The 24,315-nt window shown below is 52.6% G+C and overlaps 1 protein-coding gene across 1 annotated transcript in view; it reads left to right on the forward strand.

The window, feature by feature from the left end:
- The window catches only part of KIF6 (kinesin family member 6), a 417,441-nt gene extending 393,512 nt beyond the window's left edge, over positions 1–23,929 (forward strand). The window contains 8 exon segments of the mRNA XM_055574416.1: positions 8,339–8,423; positions 9,590–9,725; positions 12,621–12,747; positions 15,390–15,417; positions 17,523–17,543; positions 21,025–21,114; positions 23,334–23,440; positions 23,808–23,929. Coding sequence (XP_055430391.1) covers positions 8,339–8,423; positions 9,590–9,725; positions 12,621–12,747; positions 15,390–15,417; positions 17,523–17,543; positions 21,025–21,114; positions 23,334–23,440; positions 23,808–23,929 — 716 coding nt within the window.
- Positions 23,930–24,315: the final 386 nt, after the last annotated feature.

Raw genomic sequence — 24,315 nt, forward strand, 5'->3', positions numbered from 1 at the left:
CCACGGTGGCTGCAGTGCCCTGTGGGCCCTCAAATGACCACCAGGCAGGGCCCACCAACCTGACCTGAAGACCCAGCAGTGAGAGCACTGAATCCCAGCAGGGCCTCCGGGAGGGCCAGGAGCAGCCCTGACCCTGAAGGCGCTTCCCTGTTCCAGCCCCAAGCGCTCTGAGAAGCTTCCGTCTCCCAAACAGAATCGCTGCAGTGGCCCCTTGTGGCGCCCCTGCCGTGCTCCACACACAGGCCACTGCTGTTGCCACCTTCTGCCATTTGGCGGAAAATTCTTTAAGACTGAGTCTTGAAATACTCTTTTGGAATTCTGAGCCTGGGAACCACAAATCTTAGAGAAAACAGAAAGCCAGATCATCATCAATTTATTCAGCAGATTTGACTGAGCACCTAGTATGATCCAGACCAGGAATTCCAGGGTATGGAGAGGAACCCCTAATAGAGACAACTGCCTGGACCCTTCAGGATCAGGCAGCTCAGTGGTTTTCAGATGGGCTCTGTGGGACCCCACAAGGGTGAGAGAACCCAGGGTACAAATGGCAGCACCCCCAGATTTTCACATGGATCAACCAAAACAACTTCTATTTCTCTTCTTACCACTAAGCCTTTGAAAAAAAAAAAAAAGTTCTGTAGCTTTCAAGAACCTTTCTCCCTCACGGCGGTAGAGGCTGGAAGCCGGAGGTAACGGTCAGGTGCTGGTGAGGGCCCTCTCCTGGGCACAGACTGCTGGCTTCTCATTGTGCCCTCGCATAGTGGAAAGATCAAGCTAGATCTCGGGTCTCTTCTTAGAAAGGCACTAATCTCATTCATGAGGGCCCCACCCTCATGACCGAATTACCTCCCAAAGGCCCCACCTGCAGATATCATCAAGTTAGGGCTTCGATTGCAGCATGTGAACTTGGAGCGGGAAGAGGGCAGGGAGGACACATTCCATTGGTAGCAATCAAACACAGAAGACAAAATTCTAACCCCTCAACCTCATGTGCTGGATTAAAATGTATCATGGCCATCTACTCCACCTGTCCTTGTGCTTGGCCAGTCTCAGCCAGGAAAGGTCTCGTTGTTTGGTAGGTCCTACTCTATTGCCAGTGTAGTGGAGCTGCTTGAGATCCTCCCATTTCCCCCAAAGAAACCAATGATGAATTTGGGGAAATCGGGGTTGTCTGTGCTCAGATACAAATGATAGGTGCTGTGTATTCCATATAACCAAGAAGAAGCTCTAAGTGGTGCTTTGAAAATACTGGTGTTGGGCTTCCCTGATGGCTCAGTGGTTAAGAATCCACCTGCCAATGCAGGAGATGCTGGGTCCAGTGTGATGGATTTTAGGGATCCCTAAAACCTGAGTTTTAGGGATGCCAAGCTTCCTGCTAATGACTCTCTGAAAAGCCACCAAGATTGAGGCATGTGGTCACCACTGGTTGGTGAGGCTAAAGTGACAGTGGGTAGAATTGCCAAGGGACTCAGGCCCGGAGAGAAACCCTGAGTTCAGAACTGTGGGCACTTCTGAAGAGTGAGGCAGCCTCCGTGGACTGGATGCAGGAAGGAGCAGCCTCTGCACAGACCTGCCCCAGGCAGAGTGGGGGATGCCAGGGGCCTCAGAAAGAGGGTCACTGTGCCAGGCTCTGGGTGGTGCAACCAGAGAATGCTGAGGAGAAAGTGGAGGTACAGCTGGGGTCCCAGCAGGAAGGACTGTGGAGAGACAGAAGGAGGAAAGAGCTCCAGTTTGAGCAGAGGTGATCGTGGTCGGGGAGTGAGTGAGGAGACCAGACACACCTTCCTGTGAACACAGGGTGCTTCTGGGGTCCCCCTTGTACTGCTTGTCAGTCCACACTGACCCTCTGTGCAGGCTGCATCCTCCTCCAAGAATGCAGTGAGGGGAGCAATGTGGAAGGAGAGAAGCCCCCATCCCAGTGGCCAGATTGTGGCAGAGAGGCTCAAAGTGGACTCAGAGCGGGTGACTCGGGCAGGAAGGGATGTGGCCGGCCTTCAGGCACGGAGCAGGGTCCATGCTTCAAACAGGCGAATGGAAGGATCGTGATTGTACTATTGACCATATGAAGGGAATGGCAACCCACTCCAGTTTTCTGGCCTGGAGAATCCCATGGACAGAGGAGCCTGACAGGCTACAGTCCCTGGGGTTTCAAAGAGTCAGACATGACTGAGTGACTGACACTTTCACTCTCACTATGGCCATCTGTGCTCTTGGAAATCGCCCCATTCTCCCTGTGGGGAAGATAATGGTGATGAGTCGGGGCCAGAGAAATGATCTGCCACAGCCCTGGGTCTGCAGGGTATTCATCACACCCCTGAGTCTGAGCCAGCCACGGGCAGCAATGGCATTACGCAAAATCAGCACCAAGACGGACAGCAGCGCCAAGCGCCCAGCAGCCTGTGATCGCTCCAGTTGGCGATTCACTTGAGCCATTAAACAGGAAATGGTCTGATGGGGAAGCCAGAGTCTTTGCCTCTGAGCTGCTGACCGTCGTGGACATTGAGCCTACTGACAACATCCATCTTCAGGAGAATAGACATGCTGACTTCTGAAAGGGGATGGAGCTGGGCAACCTGGGTTCTGTGAGACAGTCTAGCCCAAGGAGGCCTAGAGTGGGTATTTGGGAAGCAGACCCTGAGTCAGATAGCTGAGGCCACCCGCCAGAATGCTTTCGTGGCTCTCATGTCTCGTCTGCCATGGGAGAGCCACATAATTCACAGCCTCCTCCACAGAGGGCCCTGGCCTTGCTCCCCGGAAGCCCACAGGGCCCCTTTCGGTTGTTAAGTTCAGTTCAGTCACTAGTCGTGTCCAACTCTTTGCAACCCCATGGACTGCAGCATGCCAGGCCTCCCTCTCCATCACCAGCTCCAGGAGCTTACTCAAACTCATGTCCATCAAGTCAGTGATGTTATCCAACCATCTCATCCTCTATTGTCCCCTTCTCTTCCCGCCTTCCATCTTTTCCAGCATCAGGGTCTTTTCAAATGAGTTAGCTCTTCACATCAAGTGGCCAAAGTATTGAAGTATCAGCTTCAGCATCAGTCCTTCCAGTGAATATTCAGGACTGATTTCCTTTAGGATGGACTGGTTGGATCTCCTTGCAGTCCAAGGGACTTTCGGTTGTACCTAGCTGGAAATGTCAATCCTGCCTTCATTGAGACTCCTAGCAGACAGTTAAGGAGATAAGCAGGCTGGCTCGGAGTGTTCTGGGGGCTGACCTCAGGCGCCCCAGTGGGTAATTACTCAGTAGGTAATGTGGATGAGACCATTCCTCACACCCAGCGGGTGAGCTACAAATGCCAAGTGGGATCAGGGTGCAGGTGGTGGGTTTGGTTAGGAAAGGGCAGTCCACGCAGGCCAGCACACAGGGGAGAGACTGAGGCTTTCTCTCAGCTCCCGAGCCCCACATCAGAAAGGCATTCGCACAAAAGAGCATCACTTGCAAATACCAAGGGCGAGTCAATACCGACTTCAGTGATCTGCCCTGTGGCAGCCTTCACTGTGCAGGTCACTTGCACAGGAAGAAGCACCAGCTTTGAAGTCAGGCAGAGCAGGGTCCTGACTCCAGCTCTTTTTACCAGTGGTGTGAACCCAGGGAAGGTCACTACCCATGTCAGAACTCAGTTTCCCGGTCTGTGATGGGAGTTACTATAGAAGAGCCACAGAGAGCCACATGTTCAGATTTTATCCTCCACCGGCAAGGGCCAAGTGCAGGTGGCTCCAGCCCCACAGAGACCGTGACTTCTTGCTGCAAAGCCCCGAGTCCTTTTGCCCCACAGTGGCTTCCAGAGGTCTGGAAGGTGGGCGGGGGGTAAATTGCTATTCAGGCCCCCGTAGAGCATCTTACCTGAACCCCCTGCAGGTCTGGCATCCTCGGTGACTCCCACATGAAGTACTTGTATTGAAACTGGATGTAGAGCCTTGAGCGGTTTCTTTTTTTTTTTTTTTTAAGATTTTTTTTAAGACTCTTTTGATGTGGACAGTTTTTAAAGTCTTTATTGAATTTGTTACAATACTGTTTCTGTTTTATGTTTTTGGTTTTTTGGCCACAAGGCATGTGGGGTCTTAGCTCCCTGACAGGGGATTGAACCCGCACGCCCTGCATTGGAAGGTGAAATCTTAACCGCTGGCCTGCCAGAGAAGTCCCTTGAGCAGTTTCTTAATAAAGGGTGAGCGTCGAATCACAGGGGCATCTGCTGTCAAATCCTAATGCTGTGTGTCTGGGGTTGGGCCCAGAGGTCTCTTGCTTTTACAAGCTCCTTAGGTGATTCTCACGTTCACCCCCGGTAAAGAGCCTGTGAACAAAAGAAATGAGATTCACACATTTCAGACATGGACTGACTAGGAGAGTTGTGGCGGGTGTGTGTGTGTGTGTGTGTGTGTGTGTGTGTGTGTGTGTGTATGTGTATGTGTAGGGTGCAGGGAGGTGATGTTTCCGGTGCCCCCAAAATCACGCCAGGTATAAGCAGACCCATGGGAGTCTGGCCTTCCCCACCAGCGCCCCTCTTGTCTTACGCTGCTAATTCCCGAACACCTGACTCATCAGAGGAAGGGTCACCCCAGGACGGCGCGGGCCCCACTTGAAGTTCCAGTTACTCTTTGAGGCTTGGGGGATTCCTCTGTATGTGACATTCAGACCCACGGCCGCTGGAATTAAGCCCTCCTTCTTCGCTTGTGTGTTGTTTGGGGGCCAGCTGCCCATAGTGTGACCTCCTGGGCCCCTCAGGGCTGTGACCTCCTGTGCTCCCATCCCAGCCAGGAGCCCACGCTTGAAAGGAGGTGACTGTCAGGTGACTGGAGGCCCTGTCGCTGGCCACAGGCCCAGTGGGCACGGAGACCCACGAAGCCCAACTGCCCTTTACTTGCTCCCTCTGCCTCTGTTCCTGCTCAGCCGCTTTGTCTGGTTCCCATTGAGCTCCCAGCCCCTCTTTCTCTTGAGAGACGTCTGATAAGCCAAGCCTCAGGAAGCAGCAGAAGTAGCCAGGGGCCGTCTCCTGGTGGGGTTACAATGCATTTCACTCAGCAAACATCACTTTGGCAGAGAGGCCCCTTTGGTTGCCATGGCAAAGTGGATGGCTTGTGTCTTGAGGGTATGCTGTGCCCTCATTCTGGCTGCCCGAGTCCCCAAGTCCCAGGTTTCTTTCCCAGATCCTTTCACCACCCTGGCGCCACCTCACATTAACTATTCTGTTTGCAACAGCTTTGTCTTAACTGGCAAATCAACTACTTGGCTTGGCCATCAAAGGAACAGATCACGCCATTCCCTCTCCTCAGCAGCCCCCAGCCTCTCAGTTCTCACAAAGCCAATGTCCCCACCAGGCCCTTTGAGGTCCAGCATGATCTCGCCTCAGGTGGCTCAGCTTGTAAAGAATCTACCTGCAATGCGGGAGACCTGGGTTCAACCCCTGGGTTTGGAAGATCCCCCTGGAGAAGGAAAAGGCTACCCACTCCAGTATTCTGGCCTAGAGAATTCCAGGGACTGTATAGTCCATGGGGTCCAAAAGAGTCAGATGCAACCTAGTGACTTTCACTTTCACACTTTCACTTCCCCCAGAGCAGGGTCTTCACTGCGTCCCTGAGGGAGTTCTTTGGTCTGGGTGGAAAAGTATTAAAAGGAAGCAGAAGAGTCACAGCTTTTTTTTTTTTTTTTAAACAGAGATGCATGTGCCTATTGCTGAAACTGTTAGGAAAGGAAATATTCACATTTCAAGTCCCATAGTTATCAGCTTGGCATTAAGGTACTTCCTGACTTTTCCCAGAGAGGACAGGGCCCATGAGCACTGTGGGCACTGAGGGCACCCTGGATGTGGAGTCTGAACAAAGAGCAGAGGGGCCAGTCCCTGCCCTCGGGGACTTGGCTGCCTGGGTCTGGGGGACCCACGGTGACTAGGATGGGCAGTCTGGGTCATTAGGGCCACTAAGATGCACTGGCTTAGCACAGACTTCCTCTGGGAGGTCTATGGTGTCTGTGGGGTGAGACGCTTGCTCAGCCAGTGACAGGTGACCCATGACACAAGGGAGAGAGAAACAGGTGCCCAGCAGATAAAGAACAGAATCCCAATCCACTTAGCATATTTGTCGGTGAGTTAGATAGCAACATGGAGAAGGCAATGGCACCCCACTCTAGCACTCTTGCCTGGAAAATCCCATGGACAAAGGAGCCTGGTGGGCTGCAGTCCATGGGGTCTCAAAGAGTCGGACACGACTGAGCGACTTCCCTTTCACTTTTCGCTTGCATGCATCGGAGAAGAAAATGGCAACCCACTCCAGTGTTCTTGCCTGGAGAATCCCAGGGACGGGGGAGCCTGGTGGGCTGCCGTCTATGGGGTCGCACAGAGTCGGACACGACTGAAGCGACTCAGCAGCAGCCGTAGCAGTAGATAGCAACATAAAAAGCAACCAAAAGGGAAAGAATAGAGGCATGCCAGAATGAGGACCCCTCGGCAGGCTAAACCCCTGATGAATGGGAAATGTTGCATTTGGGATCCAAAGGACAGTCACAGTGAAACAGAATGCATTTTGACCACCACTCATAAAAATAGGAACGTGTGTCAACCGACTACAAGATTAATAGAAGACAGTGACAGACTGACATGACCGTGACAATGTCCTTACTGCTGAAATACAGAAGCAGTGCTGGGTGTTGCCTGGTATAAGCATTTAGCTCTTTAGAACCAGAGAAACTGGGTTCAAATCCCAGCTCTACCGCTTGTTAGCTGAGTGACTTTGAGTTAGTTACTGATCTCTCTGAGCCTCAGCCTCTTAACTTAAATGAGCTGGTAATGCCTCTCCTGCTGGGTTATTTTGAGAATTAGCAATAGTAAATAGAGCACCTAGCCCAGTGCCTAGTAGGACTTGGTAGGATCTGGAATAAAGGAGACGCTCAGTAATGATCATTGCTTGTAATTCACCTCCCATAGAAATATCAAACATGAATTTTTCAAAGCTAGGAAAGCTGTCCTCTACCCTGCCTCTCCTGGGCCTGTCTGGAATATGATGTCTAGATGCAGACTCCATACTTACGATCAGTTAGAAGGTCACCATGTCACTGAGCCCTAAGATGAAGGAATTGGGCGGAGTCAGCCTGAGAATAAAGCTCCAGACGGATGTGACAGTTTGTTGTGGTGGTCGCTGTTAAAATATTTTAAAGACTCTTCAGATTAAGGAGGACATACTGTGCTGCTCCAAAGGTCCAAAGTAGAGGTGAAAAGAAGTTAGTGCGGCAGGTCTCAGCTCCAATTAAGAGGAAACAGAAAGAAAAAAAAAAAAAAGAGGAAACAGAGCTGTCCTCAATGAATTGTGCTCTCATGCAAAGCAGTGAGCCCAACGCCTGGCAATACCGTGGCAGAAAGCAGTTGACCACCCTCAAAAATGTCATCGAAGCAATTTCTGATTCCAAAGCCTATGCAGCTAAACAAACCTGGATTTAGATCCAAGCTGCTCTAGTTAGCTGTGTGACCTCTTTGAACCTCCATGCCCTTATCTGTAAAGTGGGAGCAATTGTCTGAACATGTACATTAAGTGCCCGGCCCGTGGTAGTGTCCCCTCCAAGGAGCAGAAAGTGGGGCTGCGTGACTTCTAAGATGCCTTCTGAGTAAGACATGCAGTATAACCACCAAAAGCCTCCTGGGAGGATAGACAGATCCCAGCCACCGGGCTATGGAAAGACAGGCTCCAGACAAGCCCATTAGTACCCGGAGCGGGCAACCTGGCAACCAGCAGCAGCGGCTGGCATGTCTGGGTCGCAGCCCTCACCTAGGACTTGCGAGGGGTCCTGTCACGCTGCCCACAGGACAGGGCATATGAGCGTGGTTCTCGGCCCAGGTACGCGTTGGGTTAATCAGGCTTAGAAGCAGTGCTTTAGGGGAAGTCAAAAGTGGGGCACGTGGTTTGAGGCTGGAGAATTCAGCACCTTAGGTGGTGCAAAGTTAGATGTGAGCCGTTTTAGTGATGCCTTCGTGGTTTACAAAGGGCTCTGTATCAAAAGAGGGGGGAATGCTCTTTTGCATCTTCGCTGATGACTCAAGAGGGAATGAGGGAACCCCATGGGGAAAGGACTGATAGTGACATAAGGAAGAATTGCCTTCCTGTGACAGGCTTTGGACTGTGGGTTTACGTCCAAAGCATGATCACAGAAGCCTCCTCGGGGGCCTTTCAGCCGAGCAGAGGCTGCCACCCAGAGGAGGCGAGTGAAGCAAGCTTCCATCCAGAAACCCTACGGGGACTCACAGGGTCTCCTCTCACATTGGGAGGCACGATGACTCTGTCATCTGCTCTAAACATCACACTTTCCCTTTCTTCCTCGCTGGAGTGAGCTATCAGCATCTCCCTTCTCCAGGTATCTCAGAAAACATCCCCGTGCCCTCGGTGCCAGACCAGCTGGAAGAGAAGCTGCGATCACAGCTGGAGGAAGAGAAGAGAAGGTGCCCTTTCCTTTCGCCGCATACACCCTGATCCCTGCCCCCCACCCCCACCACAACCCCTTCCCCTAGAGGACCCTTGGGACCACCTGGAGCTGTGGGGCAGGGCAGGGGGCCACCACCCCCCACCCCACCAACCCAGGCCTGCAGCTCCTCTGAGAAGTGGGTCCTAAATTAGCTGGAGGAGGCGCCACCGTTAAGCAGGCAGTCGTGAGGTGCAGGAAGCCAGCCGTGGCAGGGTGAGGCTGGAGTGGAAATGGAAGGCCCAGCCAGGCCCCAGAGCCAGGATCCCTGACTCGGGCAGGGAGAGCTGGTCACCATCTGCACCCTCTGCAGCCTCTGCAGCCTGGGGCCCGGGCTGCAGCCCCAGAAGCAGCTAGTCTTATCTGCTGCTGCCCTCTAGGGGAGCCCCGGAGTATGACCATGGAGGGCCTCCACCTCGCTGCTCTTCTGAGGCTCGGTACCTGCAGGGTGACGGAGAACATCAGACCCTCCTGCAGCCACTGAGGGCCCCAGAATGATTTAACCTGCTGAGCGAGGAGCCTCAAGCATAAACAGTCCTGTGGTCCTTACTGATACAAGCATCTCGGTTCATTTCTTCATTTAGGCATTCAGCAGAGAGGTTGGCTATCTCCTCTGCCCTGGAAAAATTTGCTTGCGGGAAACCAAACGAGAAACTTTCCTTGCTCGCAGCGGGCAATGATGTCATTGCCACCCAAGCCACCCACCCCTGAGCTGGCTAGGAATGTACCCCAAGTGGGTCACATGTCACCCTGCCCTCATCCCCAGATGGCCTGGGTTCAAACCCTGACCCCTGTGTTTATTAGCTCTGTGTTAAGGGCCAAGTTCCTTAACCTCTCCATGTTTCAGGTTCCAGACCCGTGAGGGGGAGATGGTTATAATAGCACCTTCCTCCTAGGGTGGTGAAGAGGATTGAATGAGTCTGTAGACAGCAAGTGGCTAGAGCAACGCCTGCCCCTCAGTGCCCAGTAATGATAGCCAGCCTTCTAGGAGAGCCCATGCCCTGCTGGACAGAAATGCCCAGCTCTGGGCTCACACACCAGCACAGTGCTCTGGCCTCGGGCACCACGGCCATTTTGCCGGGCTTCTGAGGCTCACCCTGGTCTCTCGAACCTTCCCTCCCTCCCTCTTCTCTGATTCCACTGTAGATACAAAACGATGTTCGCACGCCTGAAGGCCCTGAAGGTGGAGATAGAGCATTTGCAGCTGCTCATGGACAAAGCCAAGGTGAAACTGCAGAAAGAGTTTGAAGCCTGGTGGGCCAAGGAGGCAACCAGCCTGCAGGTACTGGCCGCTGTGCCGCTCGCTGACCCGGAGTCCACCCTCCTCTTGCGGCCTGGGGACTGGCAGGCAGCCAGGGAGGGGCGGGACATGCAGCCCTCCCCTGGCGGGGTGGGTGCAGAGGGAAAAGAATGGGGGGCCTTGACCCACACCGAACGCACTCTCAGCCCCTGCCTCCTGAAGTGAGTGTTCAGTAGTAATAAGGAACGTGAGTGGTCCGGTGCCTCACTGTTCCCAGGGAAAGGTGGAGGTGGAGTGTGCACAGCTCCCCAAAAGCCGAGGGATTTGCCACCGTTGCTTCCTGTGATGGAGTGACAACACTTGATTGTTCTTTATTACAGTTATATATATATATATATTTTTATATATGTTATAAACATAGACGCAAGGTAAGATTACATAATCCCACCACTTAAGGATAATCGATATAACATGTTGGATTATATTATTTTATACTTTTACGCATATACATCCACATGCTTTTATAAAAATAGAATCATATTAGTCTTTTTTTAAGAAAGAAATCTTCCTTCTTTTTAAATATGAATTTATTTATTTGGCTGTGCCAGGTCGTAATTGCAACCCGAGGGGTCTTGGTTGCTGCGCACAGACTCTCTAGTTGTGCTGCACAGGTTCAGCAGCTGTAGCGCGTGGGTTTAGTTTCTCCACGGCACGTGGGTTCTTAGTTGTCCGGCCAGGGATCGAACCCGTGTCCCCTGCACTGCAAGGCGGATTCTTAACCACTGGACCACCAGGGAAGTGCCCATATTAGTCTCTGAGTATTACAAATGCCTTTGTTTTTCCCTCGTTGTCCAGCCTGCCACCTCTTCCATGTTATTATTCCATGACACCATTCCAAGGCCCTCGCTGTTCAAGCATATGGATCTGTTTTAATATATTTAGTCTCCTATTGTTTAATGTTTAGGTTGTTTGGGGACTGGTTCCCTGGAAATGTATTTGAAGAAACGTTTTTGCATATTTCCTAGACAAATTCCTAGAAGTACTCTATGATATCATAAAGGCTAGAATAACCTGGTAAGAAACGCTAGTACAAACCCCCAGTTCCCACCGCCCTCCCGTGACCTCCCCTCAGGTGTGTGCAACAAAGGAGGCGACAGACACATAATCCTGCCTCTCGTGGGGCTGGCAGAACCCTTCGAGGCCATCTCACAGGCTGCTCACTTCATTTTAAGGATGAGGAAGCTGAGAGGCACGGAAGATATTTTCCCAAAGACACAACCAAGCCATAACCCGTATGTTACTGCCACCTGTGACCAGACAATGCTGAAGCCTATTTGGATAAAATTAAATACACACAATGACAAATAAAACCAATGAGACGGAAGTACAGTTATCGCAATATTTTAGCAGCAAAGTTATGGTATAATAATATGTATAGTGTTTTACAAATGCACAAATTAATAAGATCTGGGGGAGTGCTCCATACTTACCAAAATTTCAAAGTAGAACACAGATATTTCAAGATTGCTGCACCAACTGTAATGTGATCTGAAAATAAGTGTAATCTCTACTGGTTACAGAGTCACTGGTGCCTCCCATACTCCTGTGGTTTGTTGTCGACATTTAATCACTGAAAGAAATGTTAAATTTCAGGTGGAAGTTAGGAAGGATAAAGATGTCCCTGGTTCCCGGTCACACTCACAGCACCCCTTGGGTTCTGTCTGTTCTCCAGTTAGGAAGCCTCCCTCGTGAGGTCATCAGTGGGTGAGGCCGTTAGCCCTGCTGGTGCCCACGGGCATCTGGCCGCAGGACAGTTGTGTAGGTCATTCTGTGTGAGCCAGGAAGAGTCCCGTCGAGGCTGCTGGCTTCAGATCGTTTATTACTCGCGTGGACAGTGAAAGCCAGGGTAGCCAAGGTGTCGCCGCGTGGGCCTTCCACCCTGCAGGATGTCCCAGAAGCAGAAGGGACCAGGTGACCACAGCAGGGGCAATAGGTCACGTGTAGCTGGGGAGTCAGCTCCATGCGGCCACGACACCACTTCATAGCCTGAGGAGGAGGCCTGAGTGGGGCGGGCGGAAAGCCATAAGCCTCATCAGGAGGCGGCAGGTGATGAGAAGCTGCCCCTTGACGGTCTCCGAGGGAGACGGCGAGGCACGGGGGGAGTGGCCTGGCAGCAGCCGCTCACAGCCTCCCACGCCCTCCTGTTCTGGGAGAATCGGGGCGGGGCTGGGGGGGGGGGGCGGGACGGGGGGCGGTGTTCTGCTAGGACTCGGGTCAGCTGAGGTTTAATTGCTGCTCCGGAGACCTGTGTGGAGACGTACAAGGTCTCTGGGACCCTGGCCCGGCTGCCCCCACATACAGCGCTGAGCGCGTCAGCCTGACTCTTCCAGCATCTCTTTGGGACGAGGGAAGGCAAAGCCGAAAGGACTTCTGGAGCACTGTCAGATCACATTGTGGACACATCTTTTCTTAACTTCAGAAAGTAATACAGGCTCTGTGCTCCAGAGCCCAGAAGCCACAGCTCTTGAAGCCCTCGTGCCCTAGATAGAGCCTGTGGTACGCAACAAGAGAAGCCACCGCAGTGAGAAGCCTGTACGCCGCAGCTAGAGAAAAAGCCCTGGCAGTAAAGAAGATCCAGCACAGCCAAAAATAAATAAATAATTTTTTTAATTGTATTTTTAAAAAAAGTAATGCAGACTCAATTTGGAGAACTCAGAAAACAGAGAAAAGCACACAGAATGACTCAAACATCACCCCTTAGCCTGCTATCCAGAGAGAATGTTTCCACGCCCATCAGCATGGTCCATGGCTACATCTAGATCTATTTTTTTCCCCATACATGTTGTATATTCCAACGTTTATAGCAATACATCAAAGACAGTTTCCCACGTCATTGGATTCACACTTACACTGTGAAACTTTCTCCCGGACCAGCAGGTAAACTCCCTAGCAGTGACTCCATCGAATCACATGAAGCCCTTTCCCCAGATGTCAGAAGCCCAGCACGAAAGGTCCCAGCCTCTCTCTAACAAAAGGTAAGGGGAGAACCCTGCAACAGGTTGGGGTGCCCTACCTCTCTCGCCCAACCCAGTCTTGATGCTCTAAAAGTCTCTCTGTAGGCTGCGTGATCCAGGAAAATGAGTGACCTGTACTGTTAAATTAGTTGAAGATGCTCAAGCCGGTGGCTGTCACTAAGACTTGTGGGAGAACCTCCCCACCCCCAGCCCTGTCCCTCTGGCTCTGACAGCCAGGGGACCGGCTGCCACAGCGACAAGAAGAACAACTTAGCCAGACTGTGGGCACGGTCCCGCCCCGGGGTAGGAAGGAACGACTGGCAGAGGGGAGAAGGAGGGGTGACCTGGGGTGGGGGGGGTGTTGGTGGAAGGCAGCGGGGAGTCGGCCTGCCTGGACCCAGGGAGCTCTGGCAGATGACTGTGCCCTTGCCCAGGCTCAGGAGGGGGCGCAGGGCAGCTGGTGGAGCCAATGACACCTGCCTCGTGCAGCCTCCATCCCTCAGACAGGCCGGCTAGCGTCGTGGCCAGGCCAGCGGGAGCGGGGCCTCGACCTCCGCCACCAGGGCCTGATCCTTGACAGGAACCGAGCTCTTGTGCTGGAATGTGAAATAGAGCTTTTTAAAGGGGGTAGGAATGGGGTTGTCCGACAGTGTCCTCTACATGATGCTGTGATGAGAACGGCCCTTTGCCTCCTGGTCTTCTTTTCAAAAACCCGTAATGCCCATTGAATCATGAGGAAAAGGTCAGACAAATCCCAGTTGGGGGGCATTCAACAAAATGCCTGCCCAAGGGCATCAAAGGCAAGAAAATTCTGAGAAACCATCACAGACAAGAGGAGCCCGAGGAGATATGATGGTCAAATGGAGTGTGCTGTCCTGGATGGGACTGGATAAGAAAAATTCAGAAAATCCAAATAACAAGAGGACTATAGTTAATAACAGTGTATCAGCATTGCAGCAAACGTGCCTCTCTTGAATGTGAGATTATATAATAAGGGAAACGGGAAGTGGGGTACGTGGGAACTCTCTGTACTAGCTTTGCAACTTCTCTTTAAATCTAAACCTACACTTGGGCCTTCCCTGGTGGTCCAGTGGTTCAGACACCAGGCTTCTCTACGTCAGGGGGTATGGGTTCAATACCCCATGTTTAGGGAACTAAGATACCACATGCTGAGTGGTGTGGCCAAAAAATTTTCAAATTTTTAAAAAATTTAAACCTGTTCTTAAAACAAAGCAGCCAACCAATGAGCCGTCCACCACCTCGCTGACATTTTCCCCTGGACTTCTTCACACCCCCTAAGCTGGTCCTCAGGGCCAGCACTTCGGCTTGTATTCCAGCTTTAGGAAACATGGGCCGATGTGAGTTCTTAGGCCCCAGGCTAATAGCTGGCAGGGTGTGTCCTCCTTGGCTACCCTGATGTTTTAAAAGGCAGTTTAGATCCCACAATAGAAAAAAAAAATTGAGAAGTTTGACCTTATAAATATGAAAAAATGCTGCTGTATGAAAGACACTGTTAAGAGAATGAAAAGATAAATTACAGACTGGGAGAAAATGTTTGAAATATATATATGTGTATGCTGCTGCTACTGCTAAGTCGCTTCAGTCGTGTCCGACTTTGTGCGACCCCATAGATGGCAGCCCACCAGGCTCCCCCGTCCCTGGGATTCTCCAGGCAAGAACACTGAAGTGGGCTGCCATTTCCTTCTCCAATGCATGAAAGTGAAAAGTGAAAGGGAAGTCGCTCAGTCGTGTCCGACTCTTTGAGACCCCATGGACTGCAGCCTACCAGGCTCCTCCGTCCATGGGATTTTCCAGGCAAGAGTGCTGGAGTGGGGTGCCCTTGCCTTCTCTGATATATGTGTGTGTGTGTATATATATATATATATATATATATATATATATACACATAAATGTCAGCAAAAGATCTGAACAGCCACTCACCAAAGAAGATATACAGACGGCAAATAAGTGTACGACAGGATGCATCACAGATCATTGCCAATTACAATTAAAGCAACAACCAGATATCACTGCACACCTATGGGAATGGCTAGAATAAAATGTATGAAACAGATGCCACCAAATGCCGGTGAGGATGTGGAGAAACGGCAACATCATTCATTGCTGTGATGCTCTGAATTCTGAGATTAACAAGAGGTGTGGCCAAAAACAAAAAACAAACAAAAAGCAATGGAAAGAGCTACAGTTTCAGCCCTACTCCAGGCTCCATGTTGAGCAGCACTTTGTCCTTCCCGCTCCCCCCGCCTCCTCCCTCCTGCTCACTGCTACCCTCCCTTCTTCCCCCCCTTCTTCCCCTTCCTTCCCTCCCTTTCTCGCTTTCCCTAACCTCCCCCATCCTACATTCTTTTTCTCCCTTTTCTCGTCTTCCTCCCAATGCTTCTCCCCCTCCTCCCTCTCCACCCAGGCAACTCTCTGTTGCTTGTCCATGTGTCCATCCACTGCCAGCTCCTCTAAGAGAGTGCCCACCCTGGACTGGGTCTAAGACCCGGCCACTGGGCAGACCTCTTAGGATCTGCTTGGGAAACACTGTTAGAACCCTCCCCCGGCCTCTGCCTTCTCTGAGAAGAATGGCCCGTCTGGCCTTGGCCTTCCAGGATATTCCCTGGGTATCCCAAGTTTAGGGCTTCCCAGGTGGCACAAGTGGTAAAGAACCCAGCTGCCAGTGCAGGAGAGGTAAGAGACAGAGGTTCGATCCCTGGGTGGGGAAGATCCCCTGGAGGAGGGCATGGCAACCCACTCCAGTATTCTTGCCTGGAGAATCCCATGGACAGAGGAGCCTGGCAGAGTACAGTCCATGGGGTCGCAAGGAGTCAGACACTACTGAAGCGACTGAGTATGCACACACCCATCCCAAATTAAAGTGATCCCTGGGTATGCTTACCACAGATCCTAAACCTTGAGGTTCAGAACCTTGGATCTCGAAGCTGCCCATCGGCTCACCATGGGTTACCTGCAAGGAGTCCCCTCAGTTTACACTTTCACCCAGGGTGCTCTCCTGAGCTACGGGCCCTCGGGCAAGCCAGCATCCCCCTTTGGGATGCCCTTGTCTTATCTGCAAGCTGCGCCCAGATCCCTCTGTCACTATCCTTCCATGAACAGATGAATGTCCCAGCTTTCAGTGTTGAAAGCTGCCGGAGCGGGAGAGTGGGAGTCCAGCTGCTGGTCTCCCCTGAGCCCCAGAGAGGCCGCTCCTCCCGATGGACCCTCCGCAGCCCAGGGGCTGGTCCTCTGCTTCTCAGACTCTGACAGAGACCTGACTTCATCCCTTCCCCAGGGATGTTTAGGGCCTGTGGGCCAATCACACTAAATTCACTGCACGCTTATGGGCAACCCAGGAGGCCTAATCATTATTAATAATACTAATTAATCCATATGAATAAAGAGATAATCAGTTCTGATGGCTGGCGTGCTGTCTCTCCAAGAAGGCACGTCTGTGTGAGAAATGAATTCACTGTCAAAGGCTGGAAGGTCAGGAGAGAGGACAAAGGTCACTGCGGTATGGCCCTGAGGGTTCAGAGGCTGTGGCATCCTGGGACGCTCCTGAAGCCTCCGGACTGGAGGAGTCCTTCCCCTCCAACCACCCCCATCCCCCCCCCACCCCACAGCCCCCCACCCCTGTCCTGGAGCTACGGCCTCCATACTGCACCATCCTCCTGCATGAGCTGCTGGAGGTAACGGGCTGGGCGGTTGGGTCCGCACAGAGGGTACTACATGCTCCCTCTGCCCTGGTGTGGTCATGCCCTCTGCCCTGCCAGCTCCAGCTCCACTCTCTTCTGCCCACCCCCAACTCTCAGCAGCTGGCACCTGTGAGCATTTCTCCAGCATCTCATCTGGGAAACCGTTGAGTTCCTGAGCCATTTGCGTGCCAATGGCTGGATCTTGCAAGGCTTGCTACAGTCTCCAAACTGACCTCGGCGTGGTGTCATTGCAGCACCTGCAGGATGGAAAGCCCTTTCTCCCTCCTGTATTGAGGCTGTACCCCCAGACACTGTTCAGAAGGAGCTCTGGAAGCCAGCTTCTGTTCTCCAAAGAAAGGCGTGCAGAGCCTGCCACCTTGCGGCCACCACTGGTCCTGCAGCAGCCCTGGCCAAACAGCACAGATGCCCTGCTCTCTTAGACTCAGTGCAGAGTCTCTGAGATGCTGGGGGTGAAAAAAAACCCTAGGCTCTGTTTCCTTTCCTGTTTGTAGGACCCACAGTCCTGAGCCAGTAGAGGCAGGCTCAGGGTAAGAGACCCTGCCTCTGGCTGAGACGGGAGAAGGCAGAAGGCTGGAGCTGGGGAAGAAGCAGTGCTCACGGATGGAACAGCAGCTTGTCGGGCCCATGGAGAGCCTGTGGCTGATGACACGGGCTGGGCAAAGCCAGAGGCCCTGTCTCTAACCCTACTGCTATTTGTCCCGAGAGTCCCCACTGGGAAAAGGAGAGCTCTGGCCAGGTGACTCTGCAGGCCTCCTTCTGCTCTGACTCTGGTCTAGGCAGGACGTCATAAAGCAAGGGAGGGGATCTCTCACATCACTGCCATTCCGGACGGCTTATCTCTTCACCTCCTTGGGGTGCTACTGGTTTCCACTGTCTCCCAACTGGGGAGCAAGGCAAGGAGCCCGCATCCATTAAACGTGCAAAGCTGCATCTGCGGAGCTGCTGGCTCTGACTCCTGATTCAGAGAGCACAGAGCCGGTCAACCAGGGCCACCCAGGGTCATCCATGCAGCCAGGAACAAGCTGTGTGTCTCATGTGTATCCTTAGAATGCCAGAGTTGAGTCTGGTTAATAAAGCAAGTGGTTGGGACTCCACCTGCCAAGCAGAAGACACTGGTTCGATCCCTGGTCTGGGAAGATCCCATGTGCTACGGGGCAACTAAGCCCGTGTGCCGCAACTACGGAGCCCGTAGTCTAGAGCCTGGGAACCACGACTACTGACCGAGCCCTCCTGCCTAGAGCCGAGTGCTCCATAGCAAAGAAGCCACTGCGATGAGAAGCCTGCGTACCACAACTGGAGAGGAGCCCCCGCTCACCCCAACTGGAGAAAGCCCACACACAGCAACAAAGGCCCAGCACAGCCAAAAATAAAAATAAAGCTCAAGTTCTGAAGCTTCACGGAGTTGTGATTAAATCCAGATATTGCCACTTACCAGCTGGGGAACTTTTAGAATCTCTTTAGCCTTCCTAAGCCTCAGCTTTTCTCAACGATATAATGGGGATGAGGAGGCTATCAAGAGGATTACGTGGGGTGATGTTTGCCGAGCGCCCTCCCAGGACCTGTGTGAGGCCAGCGTCTGCAAGTGGCAGCTGTGTTCACTGTTGTCTTTGTTCGGCTTCCACAGCCGGTACATGCAATGCTCTGACAATGAGAATTAACGTGTAAACATCTATTATAGACTGAATGTTCGTGCCCCCACCAAATTCATATTGAACGCTAATCCCCAGTGAGATGGTATTAAGAGATGGGGCCTTTGGGAGGTAATTTGGTCATGAGGGTGAGGCCCTCAAAAACGGGATTATTCCTCGTAAGGGGAGTCCAGGGACTTCCTGCTGGTCCGGAGCTTAGGACTTGGCCTTCCAACACAGGCTGCGTGGGTTCGACCCCTCGTCAGGGAGCTAGGATCCCAAATGCCTTGCAGCCCAGAAACCCAAACATAAAGCAGAAACACTATTGTAACTAATAAAGACTTTTAAATTGGTCCACATCAAAAAAAAAAAATCTTGAAAAAGGTTCAGAGAACTAGCTCTCTCTCTTTCTACCTCGTGAGAGCACAAGAAGAAGTCATCAGTCTGAAACCCAGAAGAAGGCCCTCACCAGAACACAACCATGCCAGCACCTGACCTCGGACGCGCAGCCCCAAAGCCAAGAGAAATGATGAATTTCCACTGTTTATGAGCCATTCGGTCTACGGTACTTGGCTATAGCAGCCCAAACTGACGCAGTCAGAAATTAGTACAAGACATAGGGTGTTACCATAACCAATACCTAGAAATGTAGCAGCAGCTTTGGAAGCGAGTCATGAGTAGAAGCTTAGAAGAGTTTGGAAGCTCGTGCTGTAAGACACTAAGATCATCATGAATGGACTTTTAAAGGCAGTTCCGGCGAGGGATCAGAAAGGAAAGAGGAGGAACTTTGCTAGTGGTCCAGTGGTTAAGAATCTGCCTTCCAATGCAGGGGATGTGGGTTCAATCCCTGGTCTGGGAACTAAGATTCCCCATGCTGTGGGGCAACTAAGCCCGAGCACCCAAATGAAGATGGAGTGCAGCCACAGAAAAAAAAAAAAAAATAGGAAGGAAGAAAGAAAGAAAGACAGGAAAGAGGAGAGCTGAGGAGAGCTGAGGAGAACATGTCCATCTTCTGGACATGTTCTTAGAAATATGGATGGTAAAGACCATGGTGAGGTCTCAGAAACGAGGAGCATGCTACTGGACACTGAATAAAAAGTGATCTTGTTCTAAAGTGGCAAAGAACTTGACTGAACTACGCTCACGTTCTGGCCTTTTGTAGAAGGAATAATTTGCAAGTGACAAAACCAGATGTTTAGCTGAGGAGATTTCTAAGCAAAGAGTTGCAGGAGAGGCCCTGGCCCTTCCTGACTGCTGAGATCAAAATTCAAGAAGAGAGAAATGATTTGAGAATTATTAAGCAAAAAGGAACTCGAATGTAAAGATTTGGAAACTTCTCAGCCTATTCATATTGCAAAAATCAAGGAAATGTTTCAGAAGAGAACACTGGGAGACTAGCGTGGGTGTGGATCGCGGGCTTTATCAGCCTTCCTAGAGGGAAAACTGTGAGACTGAACTGAAGGGGAGGAGATGAGAGGAAGAAAGGAAGGCTGGTAGACCTCTCAGATCTCACAGGACGGGACTATAGAGCTAATCCGATGTGAACGGGCAGTAGCCTTTAGGTCAAGGCAAGAATGACCACAGAGGCAATTCACAGATCATCACAACTGCCTCATCTGTTTCAAAAGGTGTCGGGGGGCGAGGGGGCATAGCCTTGCTTTCAACAAGCCAGACAGCCTCTGCCCAAAGATGTGGAGGTGGGGCTGCTCAGCAAAACCATGAAGGACCTCCACCCATGGGTCCAGAAGACAGGACCTTCACCCCTAGTGGGTCTGGGGGGTAGAGCATCAAGCCAAAGAGGGTCCAGACCTTTCAAACCTTAAGATCCCATGAAGTTGCATTGTAGGCTTTGGGTTTGCTTGGGACCTTCACTCCCTTCCTCTCTCCTATTTCTCCCTTTTGGAATGAAAAAGGTAAAATGGATGGAAATGTCTATCTTATGCTTTGTCCCATCATTGCATTTTGGAAGCACATACCTTGTCAGGCCTCACAGGTTCACAGCCAACAAGGGATTTTTGCCTTAGGATGAATCCTTCTTTGAGTCTCACCCACATCTGATTGAGATGATACCTCAGTGGATGAGATTTAGCGTTGATACTGGCACAAGCCGGGGGCTGGTGGAGTGAAACGAATGTATTTTACATGAGAAGGACATAAATTGGGGGGAGTGGGGTCAGGGGCAGAATGTTATAAACTGTATGTGTCCTCCAAAAACTCGTATGTTGACATCTGACCTCCAAAGTGATAGTATTTGGAGATGAGTCTTTAGGTCATGAGGGCGGGGCCCTCAGGAATAGGATTTGTGCCCTGATAAAAAAGAGGCCAGAGAGCTCACTCTCTCTACCATGTGAGGACACAAGAATTTGGCAGCCTTGACCTGACCTTGCAGACCCCTTGACCTCAGAACTCCAGCCTCCAGAACAGCGAGAAATAAATTCCTGTAGTTGAAGCCATCCCGTTCATGGCGTTCTATTATAGCAGCTTGAACAGACTGAGCATCATCCATAACAGAGTCTTGGCTTCTGCCATGGTCAGGTTGGGCCGCCATAAGCAAAACCATAGACTAAGCAGCTTAGACAACAGGAATTTGTTTACTTCTCACAGTTCTGAAGGCTGGGAAGTCCCAGGCGAAGGTCCAGAGGGATCAGCTCCTGGTGAGAACCTCCTTCTGGGTTGCAGATGGCTGTCTCCTCTGAGTCCTCACACAGCAGAGGGACAGCTCTGATTTCTTTCTCTTCCTCTTCTTATAAGGCCACCAGTCCTATGCTGGGGACTCCACACTCATGATCTCATCCAAACAAGTTACCTTACAAGGGCCCCACCTCCAGATACCATCACGCTGGGGAATCGATTCCCACATATGAGTTTTTGGGAGGCACAAACTCTCAATCAATCCATACAGCTCCTAACTATAAACTCTAGATTTCTCCTCTGCAAACCTCCTTCCACACATTTGTCTCCTGTTGATCTGTCTTTACAGCGATGTGTACGCCAGGAAGATCCTGCCCTCGCCTGGCCCCCTCCTGCACAGCCAGGAGCAGAGCAGCCCTGGTGCCCCCATGGAGGACAGGTCTGTGGTCTTCTTCCCCCTCTGACTCCCGCGATAGCCCTGCCATGGGTGCAGCGGGCTGAAGCCGCCAGTCAGCTTCTCTCAGCCCCAGCACTGTGCAGTGCTTCACAGTGGCTTCACAGACAGAGCCCAGAGCAGGCCTCCACCTTGGCACCCCAGGAATTCCCTGGAATCTCTCACAGATGCCAACTCCCAGAGCTGAGGAAGTGTCCCCAGAGTCACTGGGGCCCCGTGCAGGCAGAGTTGCTCCACATGCGTGCGTGCATGCTAAGTCACTTCAGTCGTGTCTGACTCTTTGTGACTCCATGGACTGTAGCCCACCAGGCTCCTCCGTCCATGGGATTCTCCATGCAAGAATACTGGTGTGGGTTGCCATGCCCTCCTCCGAGGGATCTTGCCAACCCAGGGATCAAACCCACATCTCTATGTCTCCTGCACTGGCGGACGGGTTCTTTACCACTAGCGCCACCTGGGGAGCCTGAGTTGCTTCACGTGCATCTGTGCTAAGTCGCTTCAGTCGTGTCCGACTCTTAGTGACCCCATGGACTGTAGCCTGCCCGGCTGCTCTGTCCATGGGGTTCTCCAGGCAAGAATAACGGAGTGGATTGCCGTGCCCTCCTCCGGGGAATCTTCCCCACCCGGGGATTGAACCTGCGTCTCTTATGTCTCCTGCCCTGGCAGGCGGCTTCTTTAGCACTAGCACCAGCCAGGAAGCCCATGTGTCGTTGTAAATTGATGTACCTGGGGCCACTAAAGGAACAGGAGCCAGGCCAGGGGCAGTTCCATGTAGCCCACCAGCCCCACGCAGAGTCCCAGGTGGGAAGGGATGGAGTTGATAGGCCTGGCCTCAGGCTGAGCAAAGCCGATGCGGCCCCTACCCCCAGTGCGTGTCTCCAGTGCCCTCTGACTAGACTACCCGCGAGCCCTGCTTCACCCGGCAGGCCCTGCTCCACCCGGCAGGCCCTGCTCTTCTCCACAGGCTGCCCAAGGGTGAATTCCACCCACCACCACCCCCCACTCCACCCCTACACCCCCACTCTGGACGGAAGGCACAACTGCAGAGCTGCCCCCGCCTCCCTGCCCCAGCCCTGCTCTAGCTCTTCTCGCTGAGCTGCAGTCAGAATGCCAAATATTGCAAGAGGTGATAAGCAACCCTCGGTTACATACAATCCTCCCCACCTTCTAAGGGAGTGGATACTGTCCATGCCCTGTGGAGTGATGGGTGCGAGGACTAATGCTTGCCAGAGCCAGGAGAGCACCTCGTTTGAATTTCTCAAGGAGGATTTTACGTCTAGGGGTTGCATGGAAAATGAGAAGGGAGAGGAGCCTTGCATCTCTCCCTTTTTAAAGGGGAAAAGAAATCTCACTTCTTCCAAATCTCATTGGCCACAATCTGGTCACCTGACCACACATAGCTGCAAAGAAGGCTGGGAAATGTAGTATTCTGAATGTGGCAACTTGCTGGGCTAAATAGTGTATGGTTCTCTTTTTAAGGAGAGAAGGGGAAAGAGTTATCTCTGTCTCAGGAGCAACTAGCTAAGGGCTAGCTAAGCGGCTCCTCCAGGGCCGACGTCATGGTCAGGCCCAAGGCAGGGAGGCCAGGGGGGGGACTGAAACAACAGGGAGCTGAGGAAGCAGGAAGCTTCTGCAGGTTCCCAAAGCCTCGGGCAGGGCCTTGCACTCACCTCCTGTGGGGGTGGGGGTGGGGGGTGCAGTGGGGTCATGTCCTAGAGGATACAACACCTAAGCCAGGGGCTGAGGAAGGCAGGCCAACCCTAGAATGGGCTTGGTTTGTGTCAGTTAGAGGTGGGGCAGAGAGGTGGGGGTGAGGGGATGGAGGAGGTGCTGAAAGCTCGTGCAGCCGTGTGAAGGTCTGGGGACGGAGCAGCCCAGAAGGAGGAGATGGCAAAGCGAAGGGCCAGAGGCCGGGAGGAGCCTGGTCTATCAGAGAAACGGGGTGGCTGGAATGCAGTGAGCAGCCTAGATCACACAGGGACGAGTCCAAATTTCATCCCAAGGCTGATGAGAAGCCACGAAGGGTTTGAGCCAAAATACCAGGTGCCACGTGCCTCGCGTGGGTGCAGGCGGCTTGCTGCAGGAGCTGCAGAGAAGCGGGGGTGAGAGTGGATCCAGCCATGAGCAAGGAAAAGTGCCCTGGAAAGGTGAATCCCAGAACCAAAGGTCAAGCATGGTAAAGTGTGGTGTGTCATTGTCCCCAGCATCCCAGAGAGGCCACTGTCGTCCGTCCCTCTCACAGGGGACAGCCAGACGGACTCCGACATCCTGGCCTTCATCAAGGCCAGACATAACATCCTGCAGAGGACAGGTAAGAGCCCCTTCCCCAGCAGCTCCTCCAGGGCCCAGGTCATGGTCAGGCCCTAGGTTGTCGGGGGGAGGGGCGGTGTGGGGAAAGCTGGAACAACAGGGAGCTGAGGAAATAGGAAGCTTCCACAGGTTCCCAAAGCCTCGGGCAGGGCCTTGCAGTCACCTCCTGCATTGCCACCGCTGCCTCCTCCTGGAGACAGCCCCAGAAGGCAGCCTCGGACACACCAAGACAGGCCAAGGGGGTGGCCGGCCCAGGGGCCCCTGCCTGCCCCTCTTGGCAAAGTGTCCCTCCGTCCCCAGCTCTTTAGGATGATGTCTGGTCGCCTGTCCCCAGAGCCAGCTCCCCTCCGTCTGCCCGCTCCAAACAGGAAGGGATGACCGACGGCTGGGAACTCGTTCAACCCCCAGCTCGAAATCTTACTCTCCTGTTGTAGCCTGGTTCTTGCCAGCGAGTTGTAGGTGTGAACACCACTTGAAGGCCCAGGCCTGAGGACAGGGGAACAGTCAGAGAAGAAATATGCAGTGTGTCAGGAGCTGGAAGAGAAAGAGAAGGCCCAGCCTGGCCTCCATCACTGGCCTCCCCCGCTTCCTCGTGGCCCCTGCCCTCCTGCGTGGACAGGACTTCTTTCCTCTCCCTGGAGACCCGTGGGACCAGCCTCCATCCGGGGCCCCTGACCCCAGCCCTCCTTTTAGTCTTGGCCTCATCTCAGTAATCCAAAGGCTACTCGTCTGGCTTAGCGTCGCTTTCACACGGCCACAAGGCACCAGACGGGTTAGGGTTAGGGTTAGGGTTAGAAAAATTTGGATTCAGATTGAGTACTCTCCAAGCCATGCCCCTCCTCCCCCACCCCCCACTCATCCCCCAAATACTCTAAT

The sequence above is a fragment of the Bubalus kerabau genome, chromosome 3 (assembly GCF_029407905.1).
Source record: "Bubalus kerabau isolate K-KA32 ecotype Philippines breed swamp buffalo chromosome 3, PCC_UOA_SB_1v2, whole genome shotgun sequence".
NCBI lineage: Eukaryota > Metazoa > Chordata > Mammalia > Artiodactyla > Bovidae > Bubalus > Bubalus kerabau.